The sequence below is a fragment of the Trachurus japonicus genome, chromosome 3 (genome assembly GCF_045865225.1).
Source record: "Trachurus japonicus isolate A0001 chromosome 3, Traja_1.0".
Taxonomy (NCBI): Eukaryota; Metazoa; Chordata; class Actinopteri; order Carangiformes; family Carangidae; genus Trachurus; species Trachurus japonicus.
The window spans coordinates 23,397,410-23,424,601 of record NC_140909.1 but is presented as its reverse complement, the minus strand read 5'-3'; the positions used below and the strand labels follow the sequence as shown (position 1 = coordinate 23,424,601).

The window sequence follows — 27,192 nt, the reverse complement described above, 5'->3', positions numbered from 1 at the left end:
CCCCCCACCACTCACTTAAAACCTACAGAGTCATAAGGAGAACGACTCGGCCACTTGTCAAATATTAGTTTTGCTGTCAGGAGGATACGCCTGTCCAGCATCACGTTCTGCTGCTGCCTTCAGGACGGGTAAGGACTCGCCCTATACCCTCGAAGCTTTGGTTTCTGACACCACTGATTACAAACACGGGGCAAAAAAAAAAAAGGTACCATCAGCTCATAAATCACCCCCTGTACTATGCAGAACATCTCACTCTAGGCAACCATCTGATTTTGTACTTTTCATCCCTGCCTCTAAAGGGCAGTTGACTTAGGGATTTTATTCGCTCCATTAGCTTCAAATCACATGGCTGGAACAAAGCACTTTTGAGGTCAGTGGCCGAGAGGGTAAGGGAGGGAGTGGGGGTGGTGGTGGTGGAGCGGGGGGAGGCTTGGAGGTATCGCCGCCTGTGGCTTTGAATATGTGTACATGGATAAACACGTGATTGTGTTTACACTGGAACCAACAGCACCAAGAAGCTATAGCTCGTAAACAAAGGGAAAGACTCTGCCATGTGAGACCGATCTGAAAAGTGAAAGTGGCCCAAAGGCTGGTCTAGAAAAATTGTGCCACATCTTCCTCTCCCTCTCTCTCATGTATGATTATCCCCCCTTGTCATTCTAATGATGCTTTAAGGCTGGGCCAAAGCAAACTACAGAAAACATATTTTTATCACTTACCCTTACTTATCCTAACAATCCTGGTATCCACGCATGCACATTATTTATTTGTGTGATACAGGCAGGTGGCAAATTAAAGGAGAAATCTGAATGAATGAGACGGAAAAGAAATGCAGGTATCGGTACTTCCACTGTTGAGCAGTTAACAGCCAGTCATGCTCAGCTGATTCTGATTTATAACAAGATGGCAAGTGTAAAGATCTAAGTGACTGTGAAAGAGGCTCCATTGTTGAATAATAAGATACTCAGTTGGTGTCTCAATAAGAGCAGTGACTACAGTGTCATCTGCATTTAGATCTATGGGAAAGGCGTGAAAGATGTTTGAAACTAGTCTTAGAAAACTGCTGACAGTGTGTCCTGGGTGAACAACTGTTTAACTGTTGGACTTTATTTTGATATGATATTATGTGGATCTCTCTTTCCTCTTGTATTCTCTGTTTTTTTCATCTGCTACTCAGGGCTCAGACAAGCTGAACTGCTGGTCAGCAGAGTGCAATGCCTGGAAAAAAAAAGAGTGGCTGTTTGAACCCCTGAAAGCTCTTGTTCCTTTCTAATGCCTTCCACACCACCCAACCATCTGCACATCATGCCTGACGTAACCAATCACCCAACACAATTAATCCCCCTCAGAAGCACTGCAGACAGCTACAACCACCCCTCTTCTTCCTGCCACCATAACTTTTTTTTTTTTTTTCATCTAAGCTTCGTCATAATCAGACATTTTAAAAAAAAGGGGGCCCTGTCACTGTCAATTGCCACAAACGGACGTCAACCGGCAGCGGCGGCTTACTTCAAACACCAGCGTCTCATTAGTAGGTCCAGCAGCATACAGGCTCTCCGGCTTGTTGAAAGAGCGCTGGTAGTCGAACACGGTTCCACCAAAGTGGAACTTGCCAGGCCAGTCCACGGTCCAGTCTCCGGTCAGGTAGTACTTCCTCTTCAGGGAGCGGACAGCCAAGTAGCTGGTGGAGACCTCCACTTCCTGAACGCGAATGCTCCGTGCCCCTGCTGGGACCGTTACCATGGAGTAATACTCTAGAGGAAAGAAAAGAAGTAAACAAAGTCGAGGGTTATTGTTGTTTTCCTTGAAAGTTCTTCCGGTTTTCATGGCCTGTTTCATTACTCATGCACACATACCGTATCTTACCTCACCTTTGTATATGTGTATTATGGCAAATGCATGCATGACTTTACTTATTATCCTTGTTTACCCACTTAAAATCTGCCTTTGTCTTGAAGAGAAAAAAATTGAGCATGCCCTTTAATGTGCAGACACGCTACAAACAAAGAAAAAGACAAGATTACCATTCGCCCTGTGCTGAAGGGTGTATTGGCCCTTGAAAAACTTGCAAGTGGAGTTGTTTCCCTTACAGACTCCGCAGGCGTCCAGAGAGACCTTGGAACCAAGAATCTTGTCACAGCCCACCGCCTACACACACACACACACACAAAAAATAAAATGATGCAATAAGCATGATGTAAATACAAATAAACTATATGACCAGACCCTTTCTTTAAAGTACACATCAATGGAATAAATTGATATATTTTGCCAATAAAGAAGTAATTATAATTCCATCTGTGCTGGTGCTTCACATAACAACTGCTCCTTGAATCTGGATTACAGGAACAATAAAAGCATGGTAGGGAGATGTAGCGTGAAAAGTTTGCAATAAAAGGGAGAAAACTGTAACTGAAGTATTCTCCATCTCTCATTACACTTTTTAATACCTGTACCTGCAGCACATTGCAGTAGATTCACACCAAGGCACGCATACATGCTCTTTTCTCCTACCTTGGCTGACTCTCACCACTCTACACCTAACACCAGATTGTTCACTCTCATATGTGATGAATAGGCTGTCGGCCACTCTATAATAAACCAGTGTCAGTTGTTTCTATTTGCTTGTCCCTGAAGCTGCACTTAAGCTTTTTACCTCCTTTTCCAGGATCCCACCGCCAGCTTCTTCAGTTCACACCATCATCATGTTAGTCTGTACTGCCCTCCCTTCTACTGATGTCATTTACCCCTGCTTCATCCATCCCTCAGTCAGCTGTCAGCCCTCTCCAGACTCAGCTTCACCTGGTTTAACTCTTGACAGTAAATCACACACCTTCACCCTCATCCAGTCTGTGCCTGCATTCAGGCCCAAAATACTATATTAGCACAACCCTCACATTAACCCTCTTAACTCTTCTTCAGAAGTCTGACTGTATGTTCAAACACCAAAAATATTTTGCACAGCTGAAAAATTAGTGGACAAGAATGGGTTTTTGCACTTTGTCATTTGCTTTTGTTTTCTATTGCAAAAAACCTTTATGTAAAAGACACAATAGTTGCTGTGTTGCCATGAAGAACACTATATTATGTCTGTCAATGTTGTCTCTCATCCCATTTGAGGAGGAGTATGGAAGTCAGAAAATTGTTTTGTCTAAGCATTTACATTGCTTCAGAATCTTTTCAGACCACATCGCTTTTTGCACTTTTTATTACACTGTGTATGTTTAACGTCCAAAAAAATCTAAACATTGCTGTATCATTAGAAATTCTTGCAAATTTGTTAAAACCAAAATTGAAATCTCTCTCATTTTCGGACATATTTGGACCCAACAATTCCTTTGGAAGCACTTACAGCTACAAGTCTCTACAAACTTTGCACATCTAAATTTGGCCACTTTATTCCAGTCTTCCTGGCAGATCTTTTGAAGCTTCATCAGAGTTTGGGCTTTGGCTGAACCACTCAAGGACAGTCAGAGACTTGTCAGACACTCCAGCGATTTCTTGGCTCTGTGCTTTGGGTCATTGTCATGCTGAAAGGTGAACCATTGCCCCAGTCTCAGGTTGTTTGCACTGGGGAGCAGCTTTTCTTCAAGGACCTCTCTGTATTTAGCTGCATTCATCCTTCTTTCAATTTTTGGCCAGTCTCCCTGTCCCTGCCACTGAGAAGCCCCCCCATAGTATGATGCTTTTTCTTTTTTTTTCTAAATCATACGTGAGAATCTTCTCCTAGCTCTCTATGAGTCCTTTAAATGTCATTTGCCCAAGCAGACTGTTATGTAAAAGTGTGCTCCAAGTTGTGTTGCCTGCACAAGAAAATATGTGTTTTAGACACTTTTAGCACTGAAACAATCGAAAATCTGTGTAAACATGGGTTTCATTCAGAGGTTTATGTTCTCGTGGAAAGGTGAGCTGAGCCAATGAGAAAGTGAAAACCCAAACTACTCCCATCAATGAGTACAGACTGATGGAAAGACATGACTATTGAATGTGAAATAGTAACGAGGTCTGAATACTTTTTGTATCTCACACTGAGAAAAAAAGTCAATACCATATGTTTGGATACACACACACACATGTACAAATAACAACCTGTTTACCTCACACACTCCATCAATGCAGACATCTCCCTTGTGATCTGAGCAGGAGGTGCCGTCTTTAACCTTGCTGGACATGGCGAAGAAGAAGTCAAAGTCCTCTGCAATGCAGTACAGCTTACAGATGTCTTCATCTGCCCAGAGAACATGCAGATGTGTACAACATTAATGGTGAAGACGGAAGCAACAGAAATGAGCAATTTGTAGGAGAAAAATCTCACGCTCCACAATGACCTGTTACGTGTGAAGATTCAGTAGCTACTGTTGTGCAACCCGTTGCATATACAGAACGCACATCAGCTGCTGGGGATGAATTGTAAAAGACAGGAACTGAACTATAAATTCACCCAGGGGTATTCATGTGGGGCAACAGGTTTATTCTTTAGTTCAGATCAGTTATCACAGACAAGTCTCTGCAGCCATCTTTGATTAAAATAAATGACGGTGAAGGTGACTTGGCCCAAGCTCCCAGAAGGCAGTTCAGAATCTGTTCCTCTCTACATCACCTCCCATTCATCAACAGCTTAAACAGGTCTGGGACGACAGCCAAACACACTGCTCTCCTTCATTTCACTCTCCCTCTCCCTCGCTCAATGTAACAAAGCTGGCCCGCAGGCTTCCTTTTTAAATCCATCCCCACTGTGTCAGAGGGTGCAGGTGGCTACATGTCTCTCATGTACATTACACAGAATGATAGTTTCCTCCAGCTTCTTGGCCTTAATCACTGCAGCAGTAAATAGTGGTTGGCATTACAGAAACACTTTATAAAAGAGATCTGGACAAGCAGAATATAGCAGTGTGCAGAATATAAAAGCTCTACACAATTAAGACAAGAAAAAGCTTGTCCCGGACAATCTGCACTTCTGTGTTTGTATAGTCGCACTGTGTGCTCTTGAACAATGACATTTCTCTTTGTGCGCTTTATGTGCCAATAATGAAGCGAAGCCTGCGAGCTAGTTCAGGCAGCCAAATCGGGCTGCGCTGCTTCACTCACATGACATGCCTCACTCAGTCATACACACCCTCCCGTTTTGGCGCTCAATTCAAGCTGTGGAATTTAACCATCGTCCTCTTTGCCTGTCAATGACACTGCTGCCTTGCCAACAGCGTACTGCATTATTTCTGCCCCCCCATCACCCCAGCATCCACCTGCAGGCTTTGGGGGGCTAAGGTATATTATATACCATATACCATATACTTTTAATGAAATCCTATTCCTATGAGGTCGGAGTCTTGCCACCACACTCTAAATGCATACTGAAGCTGCAACAGACATTTTAATCTTGAGTTGTCCAACTGAAATACAGTAAATCATGGGGTGGATTTATAATCCTGGAGAATTACTGAATTAAATGAATGAATAAATTAACCATTTATAATTAGAAGTCGCTAACGTGGTCTGTCTGTTCTTAGTTGCCGAGCAGGGAATAAAAAAAATATTATTATAGCAGCTTTAAAATGGCTTTTTTCTCTGAGACCAAAATGTGGTCTTGTTCTAGGAATGGGAGGTGGAGATTGTTATTGTTACTTTGACCATCACTGCGTTTACAAGACAAGAGGCTATAACACGCCCTCTGAGCAGTGTTATGTCTTGAGGGCGGACTGTGGCTACAGTAAGGCGCTATTAAAAAGTGACAAGATGGGCCAGCGACTATAGTTGGTTGGTGTGCAAACTTCAACAGAGGCACAAAAAAAAAAAAAAAAAAAAAAAAAGAATTGGAGGCTTCAGTAGAAGAAAAGACGTCATAGAGAGAAGAGTAAACACTGGTGTTGTTTTCCACCACTGCAGGTGTCGGTGCTAAACTCACAGTGTTTCTGCAAGACTGGTAAATAAACAGCTCGTTATGTTAATGCCGGCAACGTCGCACATGCAAAACTTTCAAATAGCTTCTTTAGAGCACAAAATAATATGTAAATATTCTTTAGCTCTCAAGGACGGATGCAGGAAAAATGCATCCACAGAATCCTTGGAGCTAATCATACATTAAATATGAGTGTGCCACAGGAGTGAACAGACTCTGCTCACTCTTGGTCTAATCAGCTTACCATCCACTTGTGTGTAGGGCTTCCACTTGTAGTACCAGCCCCTGAAGGGCTTGCTGTTGTACTCAGCACACTGTTGGGCCCTGAAGTCCACGGCATTGAGGGGGCACGGCCGAGTGTTGCACAGCTGGTTGAGCCGACTGGAGCCTGAGCAAAATTTACCGTTGTTCTGTGGCCTGAGAGACGAGACAAGACAAGACGACACGAGGGGGGAGGTTTACAGATCTGAAATATTCAGTTTGTTTCATTACCACAGTTCTGAAATCAACATGTCAATGAGCAAATGAATATTATCACACCCCTGATGTTTACTCCACAGTAGCTGATAAGGGGAACAATAACTAAAAATGAAATTTAATAAAGCATACTTTATTTTACTACACTGTTTTGAAATCCACATGTATCCATACAGTCGAGATATACAATACTACTCATGTCTCCCTGAACGCCATGTCAGGTGTTACTATACACCATGCTACAGCAACACTTCTTCAACCACAGCAATATGTGAAGGTAGAGAAGATAAACAGATAATGGAGATTTAATATAATTTCTTCTTGTTTTTTTCCTGTTATTTTTGTTGCTTTTTTTCTATTCCTTTTTTGATGGGTAGCTTAATTTATGATTCTATGTAGGATAGGCAAATATATGCTTTAGCCTATACCTTTTTGGTCATTATCATCATGTATTTATTGGCTTTTTTCCGTTGTTACTGTGAAGATCGATGTAGCCTATGTTTCTGTGGTGTGTGTGATGATGACTTACTGAATAAATATTACTACTAATATATACCATCAAAATGACGAAAGACATCACTGCTTGTGCAAAAGAGGAAAAAAAAGACAGAGTCTTGATATTTAGTCAACAATGGGATGCCATGACAGACTTCCCAGGCTTTCTAAACTCATACCAGGCATTCCAACACAGCCACCAACAAAGAAAATTGAGTTTAGTCATTTACCAAAGTGGCCAGCACAGACACATAGACACATAGACACACACACACACACACACACACACAGAGCCTGTGGAACCATGCTGATCAAACATGTCTAATAAAAACAATTCACCAAGTTTTACAGTTTAATGAAACGCTTTGGAAAAGGAACTGAAAAGAGCTTAATAAGAACAGTAAACACAAGGAGGGGAAAGCAACCAGAGGCATAGTTCCTCTGAGTTTCCTGTAACAGTGTCTGCATGAAATGGATGTTAGCAACAATCATAATCAAAAATGCATGTTGCTTCACTGCATAACTCCAACTGTTCATCCCCTCCATTCAGACCTGGACTCAATCACTGAGTGACCTAGCTGCCAGGAATGATGGAGCTTCAGTGAAGGTGTGTATGTGTGTAAATCTGCTCTGTGCTGATCTTGCTTCCCCTAGTGAGTGGGGGGTGGGTGTGTGGTGGGGGGGGGTTGGCCCAGGTTTTCATAGTCCTGATCCTATTAAGACTTAGCGGCAGACAAACGCAGCCCATATGGTAATGTGCTTACGGCAGGCCATTGGGGGAACTACTCCATATACTGCATCAGTCAAGGCCTTCTGATCAGAGGAGCTCAGAACATGGGCAGTTTACTTGAGAAGGGGGTTGAATGCTATTCATGGATTATGGACATCTGGCCCCATGTTTCACAATACCTCTCGTTTCTCTTCTACATACACCCTTTAGTCTCCTCTCCCTAGATCATCTCATTGCAACTGTAAATCTACTTTCAAGAACAAGACAGAAACCAGATATGACAAGTTTTCGGTTTGTGTTTCAGCCATTCATCTTCTGTCTCAACGCCCAGTCCCGACGTAGCCCTCAGGACCCTTAAGGACTCTTAAAGGTCCCGCGAGCTCAGTAAATCTGTCCAACGGCAGAAGCTGAGACTGAACTCCTGTGGGTCAGAGGTCACCATGTCTAGTCTTGTCTTCTTCTTGAGTAACCTGCTCTCTCCCTGCCCCTCTCGTGACTTTCCATTCCGCTGCTGTGTGCTGCATGCCTAGCCCCTGTTAAACACCTTCACAAGTCTACAAGGAGGCTCCCGCCAAACAGGAGTCCGTCTAAGCACCGTCGCCCCCTCATCACACACAACCCACTCCCTTTAAATTGAGTGTGTGACAAAATGCGCTCCCTGCAAAACCAGGTCAAGATCGTGAACCTAATCTCCCAGGCTTGTTGGTGAGGATTAGGATGACTGTGTTTGATCTGGCAGGTGGTCTACAGCGAACGGAGGAGCGAGAAGGGAGATGGAGGGAGAGAGGGAGGAGGAGACAATACACTTTCTGTCTTAGAGCAACTCCTTGAAGGGGAAGGTTTAACTGGCAGGTCCCAAAGAACTCTTCCACAAGACTTGAGAAGAAGATACGCGTTTGCCTCGTGAAATGGATGAGTTTGTGCTGAATCGATTGAACAATCTTTAAAGCTGCTGCTGCTGAGGGAAAACGTAGCAGAGCAGAGGTGAAAATGTACGAAAAAGCTCTCATTTCTATAAGTTTACTCAAACAACTCAGGATTTCACAAGTTTATAAAACACGATAGACTGCAAGTTTGACGGGAATCTAGATGTTTCAATGTGTCAAGCACAATTGATCTTTCCAGAGATTTACTGGTGACGCCCCAGAGTGTCCAGACAGTTCAGTTTTGGGGGTGAAGATGACATTAGAGACAAGCTGTCAGATTTAGGCTAATCCTTCTTGTTCTGCTCAGATTAAGAACAGAGGGGCCTTGCCAAAATAATCGCAAAGATTACTGGGGACAAACGCACTCTGAATGTCATGAGTCAGAGACTAAAACGTGACTCAGGGGTACATGGTGCAGCTGGGAAAAGTGTGTTTGGGTGGGTGAATTCCTGTGGTGTGTGTCGGAGCGGTGGTGGGATCCAGACTGGTGATGTCTAGGAGATGTCCTATTAAGACATGTCCCATCTTATTTTACATGACAACTAGTCGGCCCATTGTATGTAATGAGATAATCATATCATGTCTTGGCATTATTGGATTTAATATTTTCACCCTAACCATCTTCACATACCCTCTCTGTCTCTATGACCCCATAACTCACCGTTTAGCAGCATCAACCCATTTTCAGCAGCAGCTGCTACAAAGCGCTCTTTAGCACCACAAGAATGATAAATGAACTTGACAGGTAACCTGGTTTAAAGGGCTCAGTGGCCCTTTTTGGTCTGCCAGTCATGGTGCATAATGTGTATCATATGAGGGCCGGTCCGCCCCTGAAAAAAACGTCTTTGATCCCTCACAGGGATTAGGAGACAATTCGGCTGTGACGGACAGAGCAGCCACATCAGTATCTGTCCGGCTGTTAAGTAAGCAGTGATGAAGCGAGTGGAGTAAAGAGGGCGGTGTTATAGAGGTCTGCGAATATCTGAATGGACTCGATAATGGAGTAAGAAGAAAAGATTAAACTAGAAGCAATTTCTGAAGAAAATATAAAGTATATGTGCAGCAGAAAAGTACACTTCCTGTGGGAGTCAAAACACATTTACTGCAAAAAGGTAAATTGTCTGATGTAAGCGATGATTTAAACTGAAGCATAGATTTAAACATGAGCTGTGTTTTTAAGTTGAAAATGCAGGTAATACATTGATGTGGGAGTGAAAGAAATTAGTGCAAGTTTAAGCGTATAAAGTGAAAGACAAAAGCCACTGAAGTGTCCGCTGAAGGTAAAAGTATCTGGTCTTTAAACAGTTGAGATTTTGAACATTTGAACAACTGAGAAAGTTTGAGGACCTGACACTTGAAAGGGTTTGAAGTATCACTTTGAGCAGTTGAGTGATATGTTTAAGTGTTGTCACTGAACGTATAAAGAACTCGGATGAAGAATATGAATGAAAGCAGTGGAAGTGTCCGTTAATGTGAGAGTGTTGACAACACACAGTGTGAGCACTGTAACCAGTTAAAATATCACTTAGATCACAAGCACCGATTGTTTTCATTCAAGTCGAATTTCTTGAGGCCATCTATTAAACTTATATTGTTTAAAAGCTCTAGGTATCTAGTTACTGCCGGCTGCTCAACGACTCCGTGAGATGAAAGATGATGGTATGAAGTCATTTTGTTCTTTTACTCGGCTGAAAGACGGCACCCACGGGCAGCAGTAATTTCGAAAGCAACTGTGTCCTTTGTATCATCTCACCTGCACCTACACACGCAGAGACACACAAGTCCGTATTCATACATGTAGAATTGAATGTGACGTGCCAATATGATCTAACCTGCCCTGACTAATTCCCCAGTGATGGCAATCATTACCAGTACAAACCAATCAGCAGGTTCTTTGTGATGGTGCAGCAGGCTTGGATATCCGCCATTAGCCATGATCCTACAGGAAACTTATTGTGGTATGAGAGTCTACTTTTACTGTATGTGTGGGTGTGTGCGTGTGCTTACGCATGAACATAAGTTCTATGTGGCAGCGCTGTTTCCTGTAATTGCCCTAGCAGTTGGTTTCTAAACTAAAAATCAGATGAAATTAAAATCCACTTGAAGACTGGCTAGAAACAAGGAAAAACACCACAGATGCTGTCTAGGAATTCATGCAAACTTTTCAGTCTTGTCAGTTGCTCCTACAAGCAAGAATCAAAACACTGTTAATTGCTTCCACCATCCCCATCATGAGTGTCCCTGTGTTACAGCATGGAGGAAATTACTTGTATAAACACTCCTCAGGGAGATGATATTAAACGCTTCACTTGTTCTCATTCAGACACTGTGTATATTTTGCACCATAATGTCATTGTTTATTAACATCTATGTAAGTGTGGCCTTCGTCTATGGATTGCATGCAGTACTACATAATAAAGGCAGAACAAAAATTGCAGAAATGGCAAGGAAGTGAATCAACTCTCTAAATATCCTATTACAGACAGCCCACTTGTCCTGTATGAAGTTTAAAGGGCCTGTGTTAGCAAACTAACTGCAGAGTGAGGCAATTCCATTACTTGATTGCATTGTAATGAGAGAGAAAAGCAATAAACCTAGTCTATATTGTAGAGAAAAGTCTTACATTTCCTGGGTGTTGTGGGGGAAACCAACAAGGACCTGCACTGTTTTGTCTGTTATGAAACACAACATTTAAACTGGGAATCGTTCACGTGAGTGTAATGGCACGCACAGAGCCCTTTTACTAACAAAGAGATATGCACTGTGGGATCTGGGTCTGCAGAATTATGTAGAATTATGTTTGTGTGAGTGAGCAGCAATGGGGGACGTTCGCCGACCGTCTTGGCAGCTTCCAGAGAAAAGAGCATGCTATTAGGAGGTTTTCCTCGTCTGGAGCACTGGGAGAGATAGTCTGTCTGTCTGGACTGTCAGCCTGACTGATGAGAGCCGTTATCAGGTGCATGCGTGTGTGTGTGCATGGACAGTACGTGTGTGCATGTCATTGCTGACAAGTACCTGGCAGACAGCGCGTTCAGGTGTTCAGAGAGAAAGAATTCTGGGACGCGAGGCCTTCAAGAATTACTTTCTGGCCCAAAACGCAACTCAGATTTTCACTGTATTAGAAGCCACATGACAACATGGATCACTTTGTCATCTGCACGGCTACTTAAGCTATCAATAAACATTAAAAATGAGGTGATGAATCAGATTAGAAGTAAATGCAAGCATGCACAAGAGCGTATACCTTGGGCTGGTGCAGGAACGCTCCCTGTACATGACCCCTCCTCCACAGGTTCTGGAGCAGTCGGACCACTGGGACCATGCTGACCACTGCCCATGGACCGCCCTGGGACCATGTTCCCCATATTTAACACACTGACCCCGCCGACACCACTGCAGAAAAAAGAAAGAAGGAAGTGAAAGAGGAGAAGAGACTGGGACACACAGAAATGGCTTTCTTATCAGAACTTGAGTGTTGGCTCGGGCACCTGGTTTGCTGAGTTTCCTGGTTTGGACAAATGCCCAGCACCACACCTGGACACCCAGACTCTCTAGCTGCAGCCAAAAGACACACGCACAGATATACCGTCCACCACACCCGAGCCAATCCAAGCCAAACTCTGCACTCACACACATCATCACCTTCTCTCTGTCTAAATATCAGCTTTCGATATGTGAAGGAGTGCAGTTGTTCTGTGTCCAGCTGAGAGAACTGAAAAAATACCTCTGCAGGTACAAACAAGTATGAGAAGCAGCGATGGATATTTAGTGGAGTATTTGTTGTTATTAGTCATCGTCTTTGAACTGATTAAGTGTCCAAATAAACTAATCTAGGTTAAGATGCTTCCTCTGCTTCTTTTAAATTGCAAAATTTGCTTTCGCTATGGAGAGTGATGATGCAGGCCAATTGCAGTTTATTACCACTTGTTTCTTGAATTCATATCCATTATTTCTATCAGCTATAAAAACATTTTACTTACAGAATGAATTAATATGACCTGGAAACACGCTGACATCACCATAACAAAGGCAGCTGGGGCAAGAAATGAGGAGTCAGATGTTCTGCTCGACAGGCTGTAAACATGTCAACACCTCAGACAGATTGTCTAAACCATCCGTCATCACACAGGGAAACTGTGTACATTAGGTATTTACACTAGATCAAAGATGAACCAGGAAGTGGCTCTGTAAACCATGATGGATATTTACAATAGACCATTTGGGTAATAATTTTGAGGTTTCCCCTCATTTAGTCTGACTAAATAAGGATTTGTGTAAGGAACAGTTTCTTGGTGAGCTACATGGAAAGATCAATTGCACTGCCTTGCCTGTGCAGCAAGTAAGAAGCTGCCATCAGCAAGAAACTAACTAATCTGGCAGTAACTTCACAATTAAGTATATATGTGAGAGTTTTATAAGTCTACTCTCTGCAAGAGCATGACTAAGTGTATTTTTCAAAAATCATCTGTCTCCTGACGTTCCTTCTGTTTGCACCAACTCTCAGCAGTGAGCTTGGTGAGTAAAATGTCATTTTTACCAACAGGTACGATGCACCAGAACAGAAGTTGTAATCAATCCTAGATATAAAGCAATATTTTTCACCCAATTTTCATTCTTTTCACCCAATTATCAGCGTCTCAGTGTTTCTTTTCCTAATGTGTTATCTCTGCTTGCCCGTACAGAGAATGTAACATTGCACAAAATGAGACAGTATTAGTCAATTTATCAATAATTACCTCTGCTGAGGAGGTTGTGTTTTCACCCGTACTGCGTGTTTACTGGTTTGTTTGTTTGCAGGATAACACAAGAAGCACTAAACCGATTTGCAGCTTGGTAGAGGGATGGGACATGGACCAGGGATGAACTTCTTACATTTTGGGGGAGATTAGGATCATTCACCGTGAACTAGATTTCTTGTCCTCTCCAGTCTGGTGTTATTTGTTTGCTCTTTGACAGAAGTCATGGCAGGGGACAATTTTCTTCTTTTCTTTCTGTATTGTCTAAGTCTATAACACTTTCAATTATTATTGTTATTATTATTATATTATTATATAGGTGTCTAATTAGTGAGTGAAATGATCAGTATGATTCACCCTTCCCTACCATGTCTGGACCGCAGCTGGTTCCTTCTGCAGCCGGCATGAACTTGGTCTCACACCGGTGTCCTGTGCGATGACACCACAGCGACTTGCAGATGTCCTGTCGAACAAGCCACACACAAACACACAGGAGGTTTTCTACTAGCATCTGTTTTGGCACCTTTTGGCATCATGTTCCTCCCCCTCTTTCCTCTTCCTCCCTGACCTGACAGCACCTGCTTCTTGCCAGGACCACCATCATGCTGGTAGATAAGCCCCCACCGCCTCGATAACCGAGAATAAGCTTCTCTACAAAGCGTTGGTGTCAAATCTAATCACTGTACCTCTTTAATGAAACGGGCTATAATTGTATGTGTCATCTGACCCAACAATAGAGAGACAGAGCGAGCGAGTGAGCACAGAGGGAGAGCCGAGGTCGAGAGACAGGCGGCAGAGTCTGGCAACCCGCCCAACTGCAACTGGCAACGGGAGAGAAACCAGAAAGGAGGGAGGGTAAGAGCAGGAGAGACAGCTCTGGTGTGTGTGTTGAGTCTTTGTCCTCACTTCTCTGACACGGAGCAGGTGGTTGACAGCCACATCAACCATACTGAAAATCAATCTACATGAGCCCATTAGGACCAAAAAAAAAGAAAACACGAAACACGAAAACACACAAAAAGTGTGAAAAGCAGTCCCAAATCCATGGTCAATCAGTGTGTAGATTAATTTACCACCCACTGACTAACACAGAGTTCTAAGAAATGCATTTGTGGTAGGCTATGTGATCTTCTTTTAGGGAAACATAGCAGGGATTTGGGGTTTTGAATAAGCACTGAATAGCCATGGCCATGTAATGTGTGCTAATCTGTCATATATACGATTTCCCAGCATTTACGGCCCTGTAAAGGGAAAACCGGTGGTATTTTAAACGGCATTTACATGTGAATCAATGTCACTGAATGCACTGAACATAAAGGCCAATGCCAAGAGCACAAGGATTCAGGGGGGAAGGCCTACATGGAGGGAGGGTGGTGGCTGCTCCTATTCAAAAGATGGAATGCAGTTTAATAGAGGGGTCAGACCTGGGGGGTTTAAAGTTGTTGTGCAAAGATCATGCTAATTAATAAAATGCCAATTTACTGGCACTGTAAAGCAAACAAGTGCACCCCCTTTATGATCCGAGTGCCACATCTCATTAGTGGAGACTCTTCTAGTGCATTGAAGACATGAATGAGAACTGATTTACATTGTTGGGGTCCATGTAAAAACAGGACTATTCAACTTTGGCTCTGTGTAACTGCACTAACAAGACATGGTTAGTTCAAAGATCTATTATAGGAACGATCCTTCCTCCCTCCTTTTTGATTCTTTCCTTAGTCTATTTGTCTCCACCTGTTGAATGTCAGTCCAGACTTTCCTTTTTCTCTCCGTTTTGCTCTCCACCAGTGGGGAATGTCTTACTCTTTAGCTATTAATTGTTCTACTTTCTTCACCGGCATGTCACAAACTTGAAATGCCTGTTTGCTGCTGGACAGGGAATATAAACAAATATTACTAAAGCAGCTTTTTACTTTAAAGGGGCTACTAATATGTTTTCTGCCACCAAATGTAAGGGTAACGGTTAGGGTTAACCCTTGCCAGGCTCAGGTGATGGTGATGAGCTTAAGCCAGTGTGAAGTGGGAACTACAGTGACATGCTTGTCGGACAAGGCTGGCAAGGATAGCTAGCTGGTTAGCATGCCCACTTCCAAACAGCTCATGGCAAGTAAAGGGAAACAGTTTGATGCTGAAGTTGCAATATTTCCTTGTAAACAGCTTTTAATGCTAATACTGCCTTAAACTAGCCAATAGCTAGCCACTAGCAAAAGCAAAACTTATAAATAGCAGCTTTAAATAGAGGTAGCCTATATAAAAACAACAATAAATCAAAACTGTGTTCAAAACTCAGACTTATCTCACCTTGACAAAATCAAGGTTGCAGAGTTTGGCCTTTGAGCCAAACTGCCACTTGCACTGTGTGTCTGCGTCGTACAGCTGCCCAGGAAGTTGTTCAGGATACTTGTACTGACCGATCTGCCTGGGCTCATCCACCAGACAGGATGCCTGGGCTGTTCTGGTGAACGCAGCACACCACTCATGTCAGTCAGAAAGAAGGCAACAAAAACTGACCAACAGATTTTACATGGTGCGTATGTTTGAGTCGGGCCTAACCCAAGGAAGCGGCTGAGGTACTGTCGACTGCAGGTGGACCAGGAGAAGACCCCGTTGTTTCCAGCCAGAGTTGGAGACATAATGTTGCCCTCTGTCTTGCGGCAAGGGTTGCCTTCACCATCATGGATCATCCCAAAACTGCAGGAAAATCAAGAGAAATGGGTGACTTAGAGACTTTAACTTCTGTTGATGACAATATAGAGTAATAGAGATATGAGTTATTTAAAGATGAGCTCTTATAATGAGAAATGGTAACAGTTAAGTTTGCGATGATTACGTTTGACAGTTATTGACACTGACAGCTTCCCTTATGATGATCAAGCTGATGTCATTGTTAACCCACCATTTACATGTTGTATTATGTCATGCAGCTAAAACATATTTGGGTGAACTAAGTCATTACAACGTGGTGTCATGTGTTTACTTCTTTGTTAATTTGTCAATTTTAGGTCTTGAGTCAACATGTTTCTGGATCACGTCCCATTTAGCCGACTTAATTCATTAGTATACCTCATATAGAGCCAGGCTTATTATTACCTCAGTGGATTATTAAAAAATCATCTGCACCCCGTTTCTGTTGTGAGCATGCCACACAAACAGAAATCTGCAAATATCAAAAATAAAACTCTATCTCAATGGAGACGTGAAAACAGAAACAAAGAGTTGTGGCGCCTTAGGCAGTTTCCATTATTCTCTCATAAAGTGTCATGGAGTGGATGAAGTAGTGCTCTAACGTAATGCTTTTATTCCACAGTGTATTTGTTTCTTTAAATCAGAGCATGTTCATTTCATTTAATATAGATTCATTACATCAATGTGCAGCACAGAGAAATGTTACAACCATTTGACAACGCTTCATCTGTTTTAGGTCACTGCTACAGTTTCTGTCAGCATTGTTAGAGAAAGGCTTTATAACTATAGCAGCCAGAAGCTGAGTGCAGAATTCATTTGATGCCTCAATAATACAGTTTTTGTCAAACATACTTGTGTCCAGACTCATGTGCAATGGTGAAAGCCAAGCCCAGTCCTGTGTCCTCATTGATGGTACAGCTCCTGTACTTACTGCACATGCCACTGATGGGGGCAAAACCTGCACAGACAGAAAGAGATATGGAGTCTGAGATTTTTGGTCATCAACTTTCAACATACCAGCTTCACAAAATGCCAAAGGTTAACAAAATCCAACCTCGCATCTGTAACATAAAATCCTCTTGTTTCTTTCTCTGTTGTAACCGAGCATGTTCTTTTGTGTTGAAACCTCAAACAGATTTGGCAGCCAGCAACATGTTCACGTACTTGAAAAGTCGGAAGGGGAATTTCACACCAGATGCAAAGTGCTAGCTCACAAGCCTGCCTAATTATAAGACTTTGATAGCTGATGAGTTTAGATGACTACTGCTGATAGTGGCCCCGACAACATTATGATTTCAGTGATCAATTTTCAGGATTTACAGTCACTTTCCTGACCCCAAAATAAAAGCATGTAGGAACAGTGATACGTCGCTAATAAATGTGCCCATAAGTTAAAAGAGCCATGCGCTAAACTTTAACAACCCTGGCAGAAGATGTTGTTGTCTCTCAGTATTTTTTGTTTTGGTCTTTATCAAAAAGCCATTTTCTTTCAGACACTACACAAGTTACGTACAGTTAACACATACTTCTACTGATAAGTCACTTTTCTTCTTATTAACTGCCAGCAGTTAATGAGATAATGAGATAAAGTGCTGCCTAGAGATTAGGGGTATTTAGTAGTGTGAATGCAATATGATTGGGATATAAGCCAGGATGAGTTGGCTGCCTTGTTGTTGTTCCAGCTGCTTCTTGTTCCTACAAGCTTCAAGATTTATATGTGGACTGAATCTAAGCTCATCCCTAAGTACACTGGTCACTTCAAACATGTTGTTGGCAGTTATCTTGCTTGGCCAGATTGTGTTTTTTCATTTGGATTTGACAGACAACCATGGCAGGATACTTTTTAATGAGCTCTTTTCCTCCAGAGTGTCAGCTGATCAAGGTGATGTTTGCATTTTTGACTGGGGAATTCCACTGCAGGCCATAACCTTCCTCTATCTCCATGTTTTCTTGCCTGCATCTACACTGTTGCCATGCAAGAAAGGCAAAATGCCCAAAAACAAACAAACAAAAGCACATTTGGGTTACCGTGTCATAAGGATAGTCATCTCCTCTATTTGCAATGTCAAATCGCCATCATTAATCACAACATCCACAGTGCAGTTCAACTCCTGAAACCGTTTCACACTCAAATGAATGGGGGAAAGGGGTTTCTCAGCTGTAACCAATGCAGACAAAACTGAGCATTTCCACTAAACACAACCTTACCCAGGGTGTCACAGGGCTCGTTCTTCCAGGAACAGATGTCAAGTCCAGTGAGCAGAACAGCATGATCATGACGTTTGCCGCCTTTCCCCACCAGACCCGACTGCCACTGACAGAAACTGTTGAGAGACTGGTCGGCGTGGTGATTTATAGTTAAGCCCAGCTGGAAATGAAATGAGAGGAACAGAGACACAGATATTGAGTAAAATCATCAGTCATCAGTGTCCAAGAACAAAACAGCACATTTTCTTCAGACGTGTTATGTGATTCCACTCACTGGGTCTTGTTCCAGTAGTAACAAGCTAACCACCACAATGTTGATGTCGGTACCAATGGTGCCATCTTTGAAAAGACTGGAAACCTGCAAAAGAGCAGGAAGCAGATTGTTAATTTCCCACATAGAGCTTCTAACATCAAGTAATGTTTAGTCTTAGCTAGGTTGTAGGCTAATGCTCATCTCCATTTACTTGCCTATGCAGATTTCTTGCACTCAAAACTGAAGAGGTTAATGGTCAAAATCTTGATACCATTAAAACATTTCTGACAACACAAGCAAGTAAGGGCCACATGACCAACAAAGAACTAGCACAGAAGAAAACTAACAAACATATTAAAACATATTAAGATGTAAAGGTAGTAAATTATGAAAGAAATACTAATAATCAGACTTTTGGAAACCACATAACCAACAGCTGGGTTAACAGAGGAAGCAAATTTTGTCTCAGCAGTGTCAGTACTGGTCATGCTAGAAAAAAGGAACACTGCAGCAGGAAAACTCTTGAGTGTAAGTTTACATTTTATTGCATTTCCTTTAAAGAGTTTATTCAACATAAATGACTTTACAGTACTCTACCCTAATCTAATGGCGCTTTTCCACTAGTGCGGCACAGCACGGCACGCTTTTTTTGCTTTTCCACTAGCCCCTAGTACCTGGCACAAGGTACTATTTTAGTATCGCCTCAGCCCTGGTTCCAAGCGAGCCGAAGCGATACTAAAACGTGACGTCAGCCGACTGCCTTCCGCTGATTGGGCAGAGCATTGTCGTGAGCACAACGTCCGACATGAGAATCAAAACACAGCGGCAAATGACTGCTGTGTGGAAAACCACGCTGTGGTCTGTGATCGAGGAACAGACGAGTGAGTTTGGAGCTGACGAGAGGATCGAAAAAAGAGAGAGAGACAATGTGGCCCCGCGATCGCCCCCCGCGACGACCCCGTCCCCGCTGAGGAGGAACTAGAAGAACTCAGTTGTAATGGAAAAGCACCTTTACCGAGCCGAGCCGTGACTGTGTAGTGGAAAAGCGCCATAATATCCCACTTCTAAACGAGCTGCTGAAGAGATGTTAAGCATGTCTGGCTGGATACATAATGTATGTTTGCCTATACGCTTGGTGCTAGCTCAACTACAGTAAAGCACACGGCCCTCGCTTTGAAGCTTCTCAGGAGTGTTCCATTTTAGATGGCAGAAGATGAACTACAACCAGGCTTGAAGTGAACAGAGCGATACAACAGATGTCCATGTATCTTCTATCATGTATTGTCAATAATGTTACTGTACATGCCACCACCTCATTTCCTTCTCCTCCCTCTTCTCCTCCCACTTCTCACCATGTTCATGACTGTGAGGACGTAGGTTGTGACGTTGTCCCTGCCGTGTTTTTCCAGCATCTTCCTGTCTGCCACCACCAGGGTCTCCACATTCAGACCACCCACCCTGTTGGAGTTGATGGGCGATCTCTTTGCCCTTCCTGGTCCTTCCACCTCAGGTATCGCAAACTCATCAGGCATGACGAAACGGTCCCCAGCGGGAGGCTTGGGAGCGTCTGCGAGGGCGAAAAGGGAAGGCCGGAAGGGAGGAGAGACAGAGGGAGAATGAAGTACAAAGAAACAGTGAGGACTTGGCACTGAGGGTCAAATGAATGAACTGCCTTTTTCCTGGCTCGTGCCAGGTGATAAGAGCAGGGTAGGTGTTGAAAGGACAGGAAATTCACTCCCCATGCTACTTCCTACCTCTCACCACTAGAAGGAAAGATAAAACTGTAACCTGGGCAGAGGTTTGAGTATGGTGTAGCCTCAAATACATTTGTCATAATTATGCACTCAAAGTAGCGTGGTAAAGTGGTGATAACACTAAAATAATGTAATGTCAAAGTCTTTTGTTACATACTTGTATTACAAATAAACTGGTGTTTTACGTCTCATGTTAGCATATCTGTATAGACCTGTCCTGCAAGGAGAAAATCAAGTTGCATCCTGCGTATGTCAAATATGAGCTGAAAGTACTTCACATTGGCCTAAAGACATAAACCAAATACACCAAAACAAAAAACACTTAAGATGATGAAATATTATTATTATGTATTTGTATTTTTCAATTTAATGGCAAAATGATGTATTACATTCAGCACATTCCATATGATGTACATTGATTCATGTGCTCAGGGAAGAATCTTTTCAGATCTTCACTGACCAAAATAAATTAAAGGGACAACGAGGAGTTTTGGAAAAGTGAAGCGTTTTCACACTACATTTATGAGCCTCCGTGCGCATCGTAAAATTCTTTGACCGGCACAAGACAGACTCATGTTTTCATTCATCAATAATTAAAGTCAGAGGTTCAAAGAGGTTCACATACCATCGTAGTTCCGACCATAAACGGCGATTCGGCTGCGTTATTCTCATGACTCGCCACGAAACCGAAAGTAAGGAAATAACAAAATAACGATAGAGACAAAACGATATATTTATCGAAAATGGGCCCATTAACAAGTGTGGGTAGCGGAGATTCATCCACATTAATGTGAGACTTTTTTATAACCAAATAGAAACTCCTCGTTGTCCCTTTAAGAGTGTTTTCTTGAAGTATACGATTAAACAGCTAATAAATGTAAAGGCTTACAGCCAAATCAGTGACATGTGGTGTGTTGGTATGTGAAATGGGATTCATCTAAAATGATCAGATAGCGAAGGAGGGCTTTAAGGGTGATATAAGGAATATAAGGTTCCCTTACATACATTGCTTGCGGCGTCCGCAGAAGTGATGCCTTTGTAGTTTCCCATGCTGGTAGTCATGGTGATGATGCTGCTGATGATGATGGTGGAGGTAGGGATCGTCAGGTCTGGATGAACTGGTGCTAGGTGAGTCGGTAGATCTTCTGTGGATAACATGTTCTGCTGAGCGTTTGTAGACAACGTGTGGGTGGTGACCGCTGGGGACACTGTAGTTGTGCTGTTTGGCCAGATGTTGGGGTAGAGGGGCGATCAGATACTCCTCCTGAGACACACGGATCAAACCTGACTGAAAAAAACACAAACAAAACCATGGATAATGAGTAAAAAACCACAAATCTCTCACACAGAAATCATTTCAGATCCAACAGTAGGTACTATTAAATATTTAGTATCTAATATGGAACAGCACAGTCTGGCCTTGACAGAGATATACAGTGTAGCTGAAGCAGCCTTTGGTTTAACCAGCAGTCTTTCCTTTTAAAAGGCTACTAACACATACTTCACCTCTGAATCTGCCCAGATCAGTCCCACCTAAACTGACAACTTAAACTCCATCTTAATATTAGGCAGATGTGCACAGTGCATCCAGCTGTTTTAGAGGAGGATATGTCAAATTTAGCTGGATGACAAAAAAGCATAAAATTACTGTTTTTATGCAGAACTGGGTTTTGTTTTTAATTGATTACAACAAAATGTGCACATCTTGTTCAGTCCAGTTTAGGGCTTTACTTCAAAACATAATTCACTCCAAGCTGAAGATTCTGCAGTGCTTGTTGTTGACATAGTCATAATGACAACATTGTGTCCCTGGTTTTGTTTTCAAAATAAAATCTGACAATTGTACAGTGCACTTTTAAAATTGTTTAAATTTAATACACTGCTTTATTCAATTTCCTGACCGTGACTAATCATATTTAAAGGTTTAACAGTCAACTTCATTTAATGTGTCATCTAAACTAGAAAACAACATGTACATATGGCAGCACTGTAGCATCCATTTTGACCTCCCTTCTTCTGAAAAGTATAAACCTGAGGAGATTCAATTTATGTTTGTAGTTTTTGTCCCTGGACATGTTACAAAGCAAATCAACTTGTCCGGCCTGGCCCTTTAATTTCAAAGTAACAGGTCACGTCAGTTTTGATCATGTGGCCTTAGCTGCTCTTTGAACTGAGAGACTGAGCTACTGAACCTTAAACATGACCACAGGTTTCAATCTAATTCACTCCACATCCCACCACATGTTCACAAAATAGCTGTGCAATCAATCAGGCACACACATACACAGCCATAAACACACACTAAGAACACATTTGCGCACACCCACTGACCCAGTGACCCCTGAGTGTGTGTGTATGGGTACATGTGTGTGTGTGAGTGAGAGTGAGAGAGAGAGAGAGAGAGAGAGAGAGAGAGAGAGAGAGAATGTATGTGTGTGTGTGTGTGTGTGTGTGTGTGTGTGTGTGTGTGTGTGTGTGAGAGAGAGACAGAGAGAGAGAGAGAGAGAGAGAGAGAGAGAGAGAGAGAGAGAGAGAGAGAGAGAGAGAGAGAGAGAGAGAGAGAGAGAGAGAGAGGACCCTGCTCCTGTTGAACTGACCCCATTCCCCCCAGACTAGCAGGTGGCAAAATAAACAGAGACAGGACAAAAGGGAGGCCATGGCAAAGCTCTTGTTGTCAAAACATTGCCTGGATACATGGCAGGCAGCCATCATCAGTCCCATCCATCCCTCTAACCATCCATCCATCCATCTGACCATCCATCCCTTCATCCAACCATCCACCCATCGCTCCAAATCTCCAGCCGCCAACACATCTTTCGTCTGTCTATAAATCATCTCCCGCTTCCATCAATCTTCCACGGAGCGATGGGAAGTTTTACAGCAAGTTCTTCATTTTGCCAACATGAAAAAAACTCCACGTGCTCCAATGGTTTCCGAGTTTCACTGTGCGGTGTCAATGGCTTTAACCCCAGCACATCGATACCTGCCAAAACAACCTTCAAAAAGCTTCACAGCTCCCTGCTCCAGCGGCATCACTCTGAAAAGCTCAACCTGTGAGCACAAGGTGGAAAGAAAGCTTTCCTCAGGGCTATGAATAAAATATATCAAATCAAAGATCTGAATTAAGAGACTGAAGGTCTTTGGCAAAAAGAGTACAGCTTCCCAAAATAGACTGGAATTCAAAACAGAGCTAGTGGAGGTCAAAGGAGGTGTCTCCCATCAGCACACACTGCTGTCGTCTCTCGTTTGCCCATCTTTTCATCTGTCTTTCATTCTTACATTTACAACAAACCTGCTCTGTGAAAACATACACTTCATCACAGATTCCCTTTTAAGATGGAACACTTTTATTATTTTTTGTCCCGACAGCACACTCTGTCAAGTGGTATCAGTCTACTCATCGCACAACAGCAGGAGATAATTTCATAATTTTTCTTCCTCTCAACCAACCAACACCCTTGGACCATCACACTGGCTTTAATGAGACAACAAGAAAATCAGCCTCATACAGACATTATACAGATTCGGCTTGAGATTTTGCAGAGCATATCATATAATTTGCCATCAGAAAAGGCAGATGTTATTAATGACTATTCATGACCCAACCTGGCAACCACCACAATCCTTGCATGCCTTACATCTCTCTCTCACTCTCTCGCTGTCTCTCTCGCTCTCTCACTGCGTCACCACATCTGCCAGCTCTCCACTTTCTTTTCCAGCAGTTAGCAGATGATAATGACAGGAAATTAATTCCATCTGCAGGCACGGTAATAATGGTGGTGTGTGTGTGTGTGTGTGTGTGTGTGTGTGTGTGTGTGTGTGTGTGTGTGTGTGTGTGTGTGGTGAGGTGATATTCTTTCTTCTGTCATTATGCTGCTATCAAGGAGAGAGCAACTAATACAACTTGGAGAGCTACCTGCCTTTCAAAATAAAAGTTCACCTGCTGCAGCATCAATAGACCAACACCACATTAGAATTAGTCAGGCTAATACACATACATTAGTTGCAGTATAGTTGCACTATACTTGTGCTGCTGCAAAAATATGCACTGCAAACCTTCTGCCTGTCTCCATCACAGTGAATGAAAAAGCTTGAATACAAATATAAAGAAGACTTGCAAGTATATAAAAGAAGGTTATTAAATGGTTAAATAAAATAATAGGACAGACAGGACTTTTTGATTACGTGCAATAATAACATATGGTATGTTGCAGTGGTGCTATGAAGAGATTAATTCTGATGGCAAACTATGAATCCAAGGTATTTATGGTGTAACATCCATTAACCCCTTAACCCCAAGTATAAATCCAGCTTAATTCTTTACATTTTCACACATCCCTCAACTAGTCACATGTCATGTGACTAGTTTTATGTTTTGTGTGTCATTCAGATCTCGTTTCCTCCTCTGCCATAATCTATTGCAAACCTATCATCTTCGAGTTACAGTGGCCCTATGCAGCAAAGATCTACCTCATCTTTTGTGGTCACAATTTATTCTCCTTTATAAATAGGAGAATGAACTGAACAGTACAGTAATGGAATATTTGTCTAAGTGTGTGTGTGTGTGTGTGGGGGGGGGGGGGGGGGGGGGGGGGGGGGCATCACAATCCTTTACTTATACTGGATGGTAATGCGTAATTTAAAGGCTCACTCCAGCTATTTTACACATCAAGGTCGATTTATTCATCATGGGACAGACGACTCAGCCTTTGGAAACAGCTGTATAATGTCTTCTGAGGTTCTGAAGGGAGACTGACCTGATGACATCATCATCAGGGATATTTTTTTCAATCTCAGCACAGGATCAGAGTCATCACATTTTCAACCCAAAATCCATTCAGGGAACTGATGTGAGCATTTACCCTGCAAAGAGCAACTAACCAATCATGCTATGGAAATGTGGGATGTATAATACAATCATTCAACAAGCAGGGACTTTAGGATGAATTGGCGTCTGCTGCTTCGACCACCTTTGTGGGGGCAGCATACTAATTTGTTGGATTGCATATTTAATTCCATCTAAGTGGGTTAGATATGATATCTGCACAATGGTGATAAATTGGTGTAAGTCAAACAGGAACAGTAAAAAAATCACTGGTGATCTCTGGCAGGTAGAAGGAATCCATCAAAGCAATGAAAGATTAGCCTGAAAGGTTTTGATTTTTGGCGTATTTTGAAAATATTACGCATTTTGCAGATGATTGCCTATATCTACAGTAGTTCTGTTTGTAATAGAATGCTCAAGTGCTATACATTTAATGAGGTGTGCAAGAAAAAAAGGTATAAAGTTTCACAGGACTGTACAGGGCGACACAGCGTCTATAGACAACAGAGAGGCTATAAGCAATGGTACCGCAGACCTATTATCTTTTACACATTAACACTTGTAAGACTAGGTCAGATTAAAGGGCAGAGCGCTCTCTGCTAAACACCACTTTACTTTCCACCCACATTTACATGCAGGCCTGCACCTTTCTCTGACTCTCGCACACTCAGATCATCACAGATCACAGGCTGAACCAAGTCACCTCCAGTAAGAAATTGTTCTTTTTTCAACGTGGAGAAAATTTGAGTTGAAATAATTCCGGCTGGACCTCTTCTTTCCTTGAATAAAGTCAATGAAAGCCACTCCAACAAGGAGCTCTGTCTCTTTGGCAAACATAATGTCAGGGGAGACGGCATCTTTAGCTTGTCTCTGTATAAACTCAAACTTCTTTTAAGGTTTCCCACCATGATATTATAAGGCAAATGAGTAAGTGCTTACATGCTGTTAAAGACTAGGGCCGAGCAGTGAGAAGCCCCAAGCCGGTGATTACTGAGCTCTAAAGCACATCTGCACTCCAGCTCAGCAGAGAATCATGTGAACACAGTGTGTGGTGAGGGGGAAAAAATCATTCAGGAGCAGAGGAGGCCCCTCCGGCTTCTAACTTATTCAATGGGATCATAATCTGAGTAATTACAGTTTACTCAAGAGAAATTATGTGTCTTTAAAAAATTGGTGAAAAAAAGAGTAGTGGTGGTAATTTTGGATCTTGGATTAGAAGAAGACAAGAGCCAAACAGCAATGACAGGGAATAACACTGGTTGGGTTTCTCCTCATTTAGCTTTGAAAGACTGTATTTCACAGTCATTCAAGCCATTTACAGCTACTCAGTTGGTGATAACATGTCCAGATAACCCTCTTCATGTATGACTGATTAGGATCACAAAGTGTCAGTAGCCCAGGGATCTTTCAGTCCTTGTTTGGCCTCACTAATTGTCTTTGAACAACCTACTGACACCCTCCAAGCATGTCTGGGGAAGGCAGCAGAAACGGATGGTGTTGGATGAGTCTTTTGTCATTTGCAGCCTTTGGGAGGGACCTACTCGTTATTCCGTGTAGTCACAGCAGGAAACAGTAAGGCTACTCCCACACCAGTTCATACAAATGGAAATGTCCTCCTTCAAAGTGATGTTAATTGCTCTTTAACTGGATTACAGTGCAGCTCTAACACTTTTACTAACCTAAAGATGAAGTGATGCTATGATGCAAACGATGTGACTGTTTAATTCCAATAAACTTCAGAGTTCTTTCTTCTCTGGTGAAGCGTACATACAGTAAAAGTACCAGAGATGTATGCGATAACTTTAACTTTTTAATTTTCCAACAAAGGTCGACCAACCCTCAGTAATAGCACCTAGGACTGGAAAGGTGGAGATGACACTAGGGAAGTTACACCCTAACACCCAGAGGAGCTGTCTATTTGTAAAAATGGACAGAGCTTTAATACCACCAGTTTTAATATGTCAATAACCACTTGGTTCTGTCCTACTGTTAATATTCAATACTGAGTTCACCTCAGTGTTGGCACCGGCAGAGGCAGTGAGCCTGAGAGGACTCAGAGCAAACTACATCTTTGTCAACTTTAAAACAGCTGCAAATCAAACTCTATGAATGAAGCTATAACCACCACACCCCATGAGATATTTTTATGGTCTCTGCCAACTGGTACTGTTATCATTATCACCCAGATTACGTTGATGACGCTCTTA

The 27,192-nt window shown here is 42.4% G+C and overlaps 1 protein-coding gene across 2 annotated transcripts in view; it reads right to left on the bottom strand.

Moving 5' to 3' along the window:
• adamts18 (ADAM metallopeptidase with thrombospondin type 1 motif, 18) overlaps window positions 1-27,192 on the bottom strand; it is a 60,388-nt gene that overhangs the window by 23,674 nt on the left and 9,522 nt on the right. Inside the window, exons 4-16 of one of the 2 annotated variants that reach the window (XM_085767381.1) lie at window positions 21,166-21,448; window positions 19,759-19,973; window positions 18,428-18,511; window positions 18,154-18,313; window positions 16,798-16,903; window positions 15,814-15,951; window positions 15,562-15,715; window positions 13,628-13,723; window positions 11,769-11,917; window positions 6,141-6,313; window positions 4,098-4,228; window positions 2,025-2,148; window positions 1,510-1,754 (exon numbers count right to left, since the gene is read on the bottom strand). In XM_085767381.1, the coding sequence (XP_085623507.1) occupies window positions 1,510-1,754; window positions 2,025-2,148; window positions 4,098-4,228; window positions 6,141-6,313; window positions 11,769-11,917; window positions 13,628-13,723; window positions 15,562-15,715; window positions 15,814-15,951; window positions 16,798-16,903; window positions 18,154-18,313; window positions 18,428-18,511; window positions 19,759-19,973; window positions 21,166-21,448 (2,058 nt within the window). Of the gene's footprint in view, window positions 1-1,509; window positions 1,755-2,024; window positions 2,149-4,097; window positions 4,229-6,140; window positions 6,314-11,768; window positions 11,918-13,627; window positions 13,724-15,561; window positions 15,716-15,813; window positions 15,952-16,797; window positions 16,904-18,153; window positions 18,314-18,427; window positions 18,512-19,758; window positions 19,974-21,161; window positions 21,449-27,192 lie in introns of both variants that reach the window. The other variant, XM_085767389.1, reaches the window with a different exon arrangement.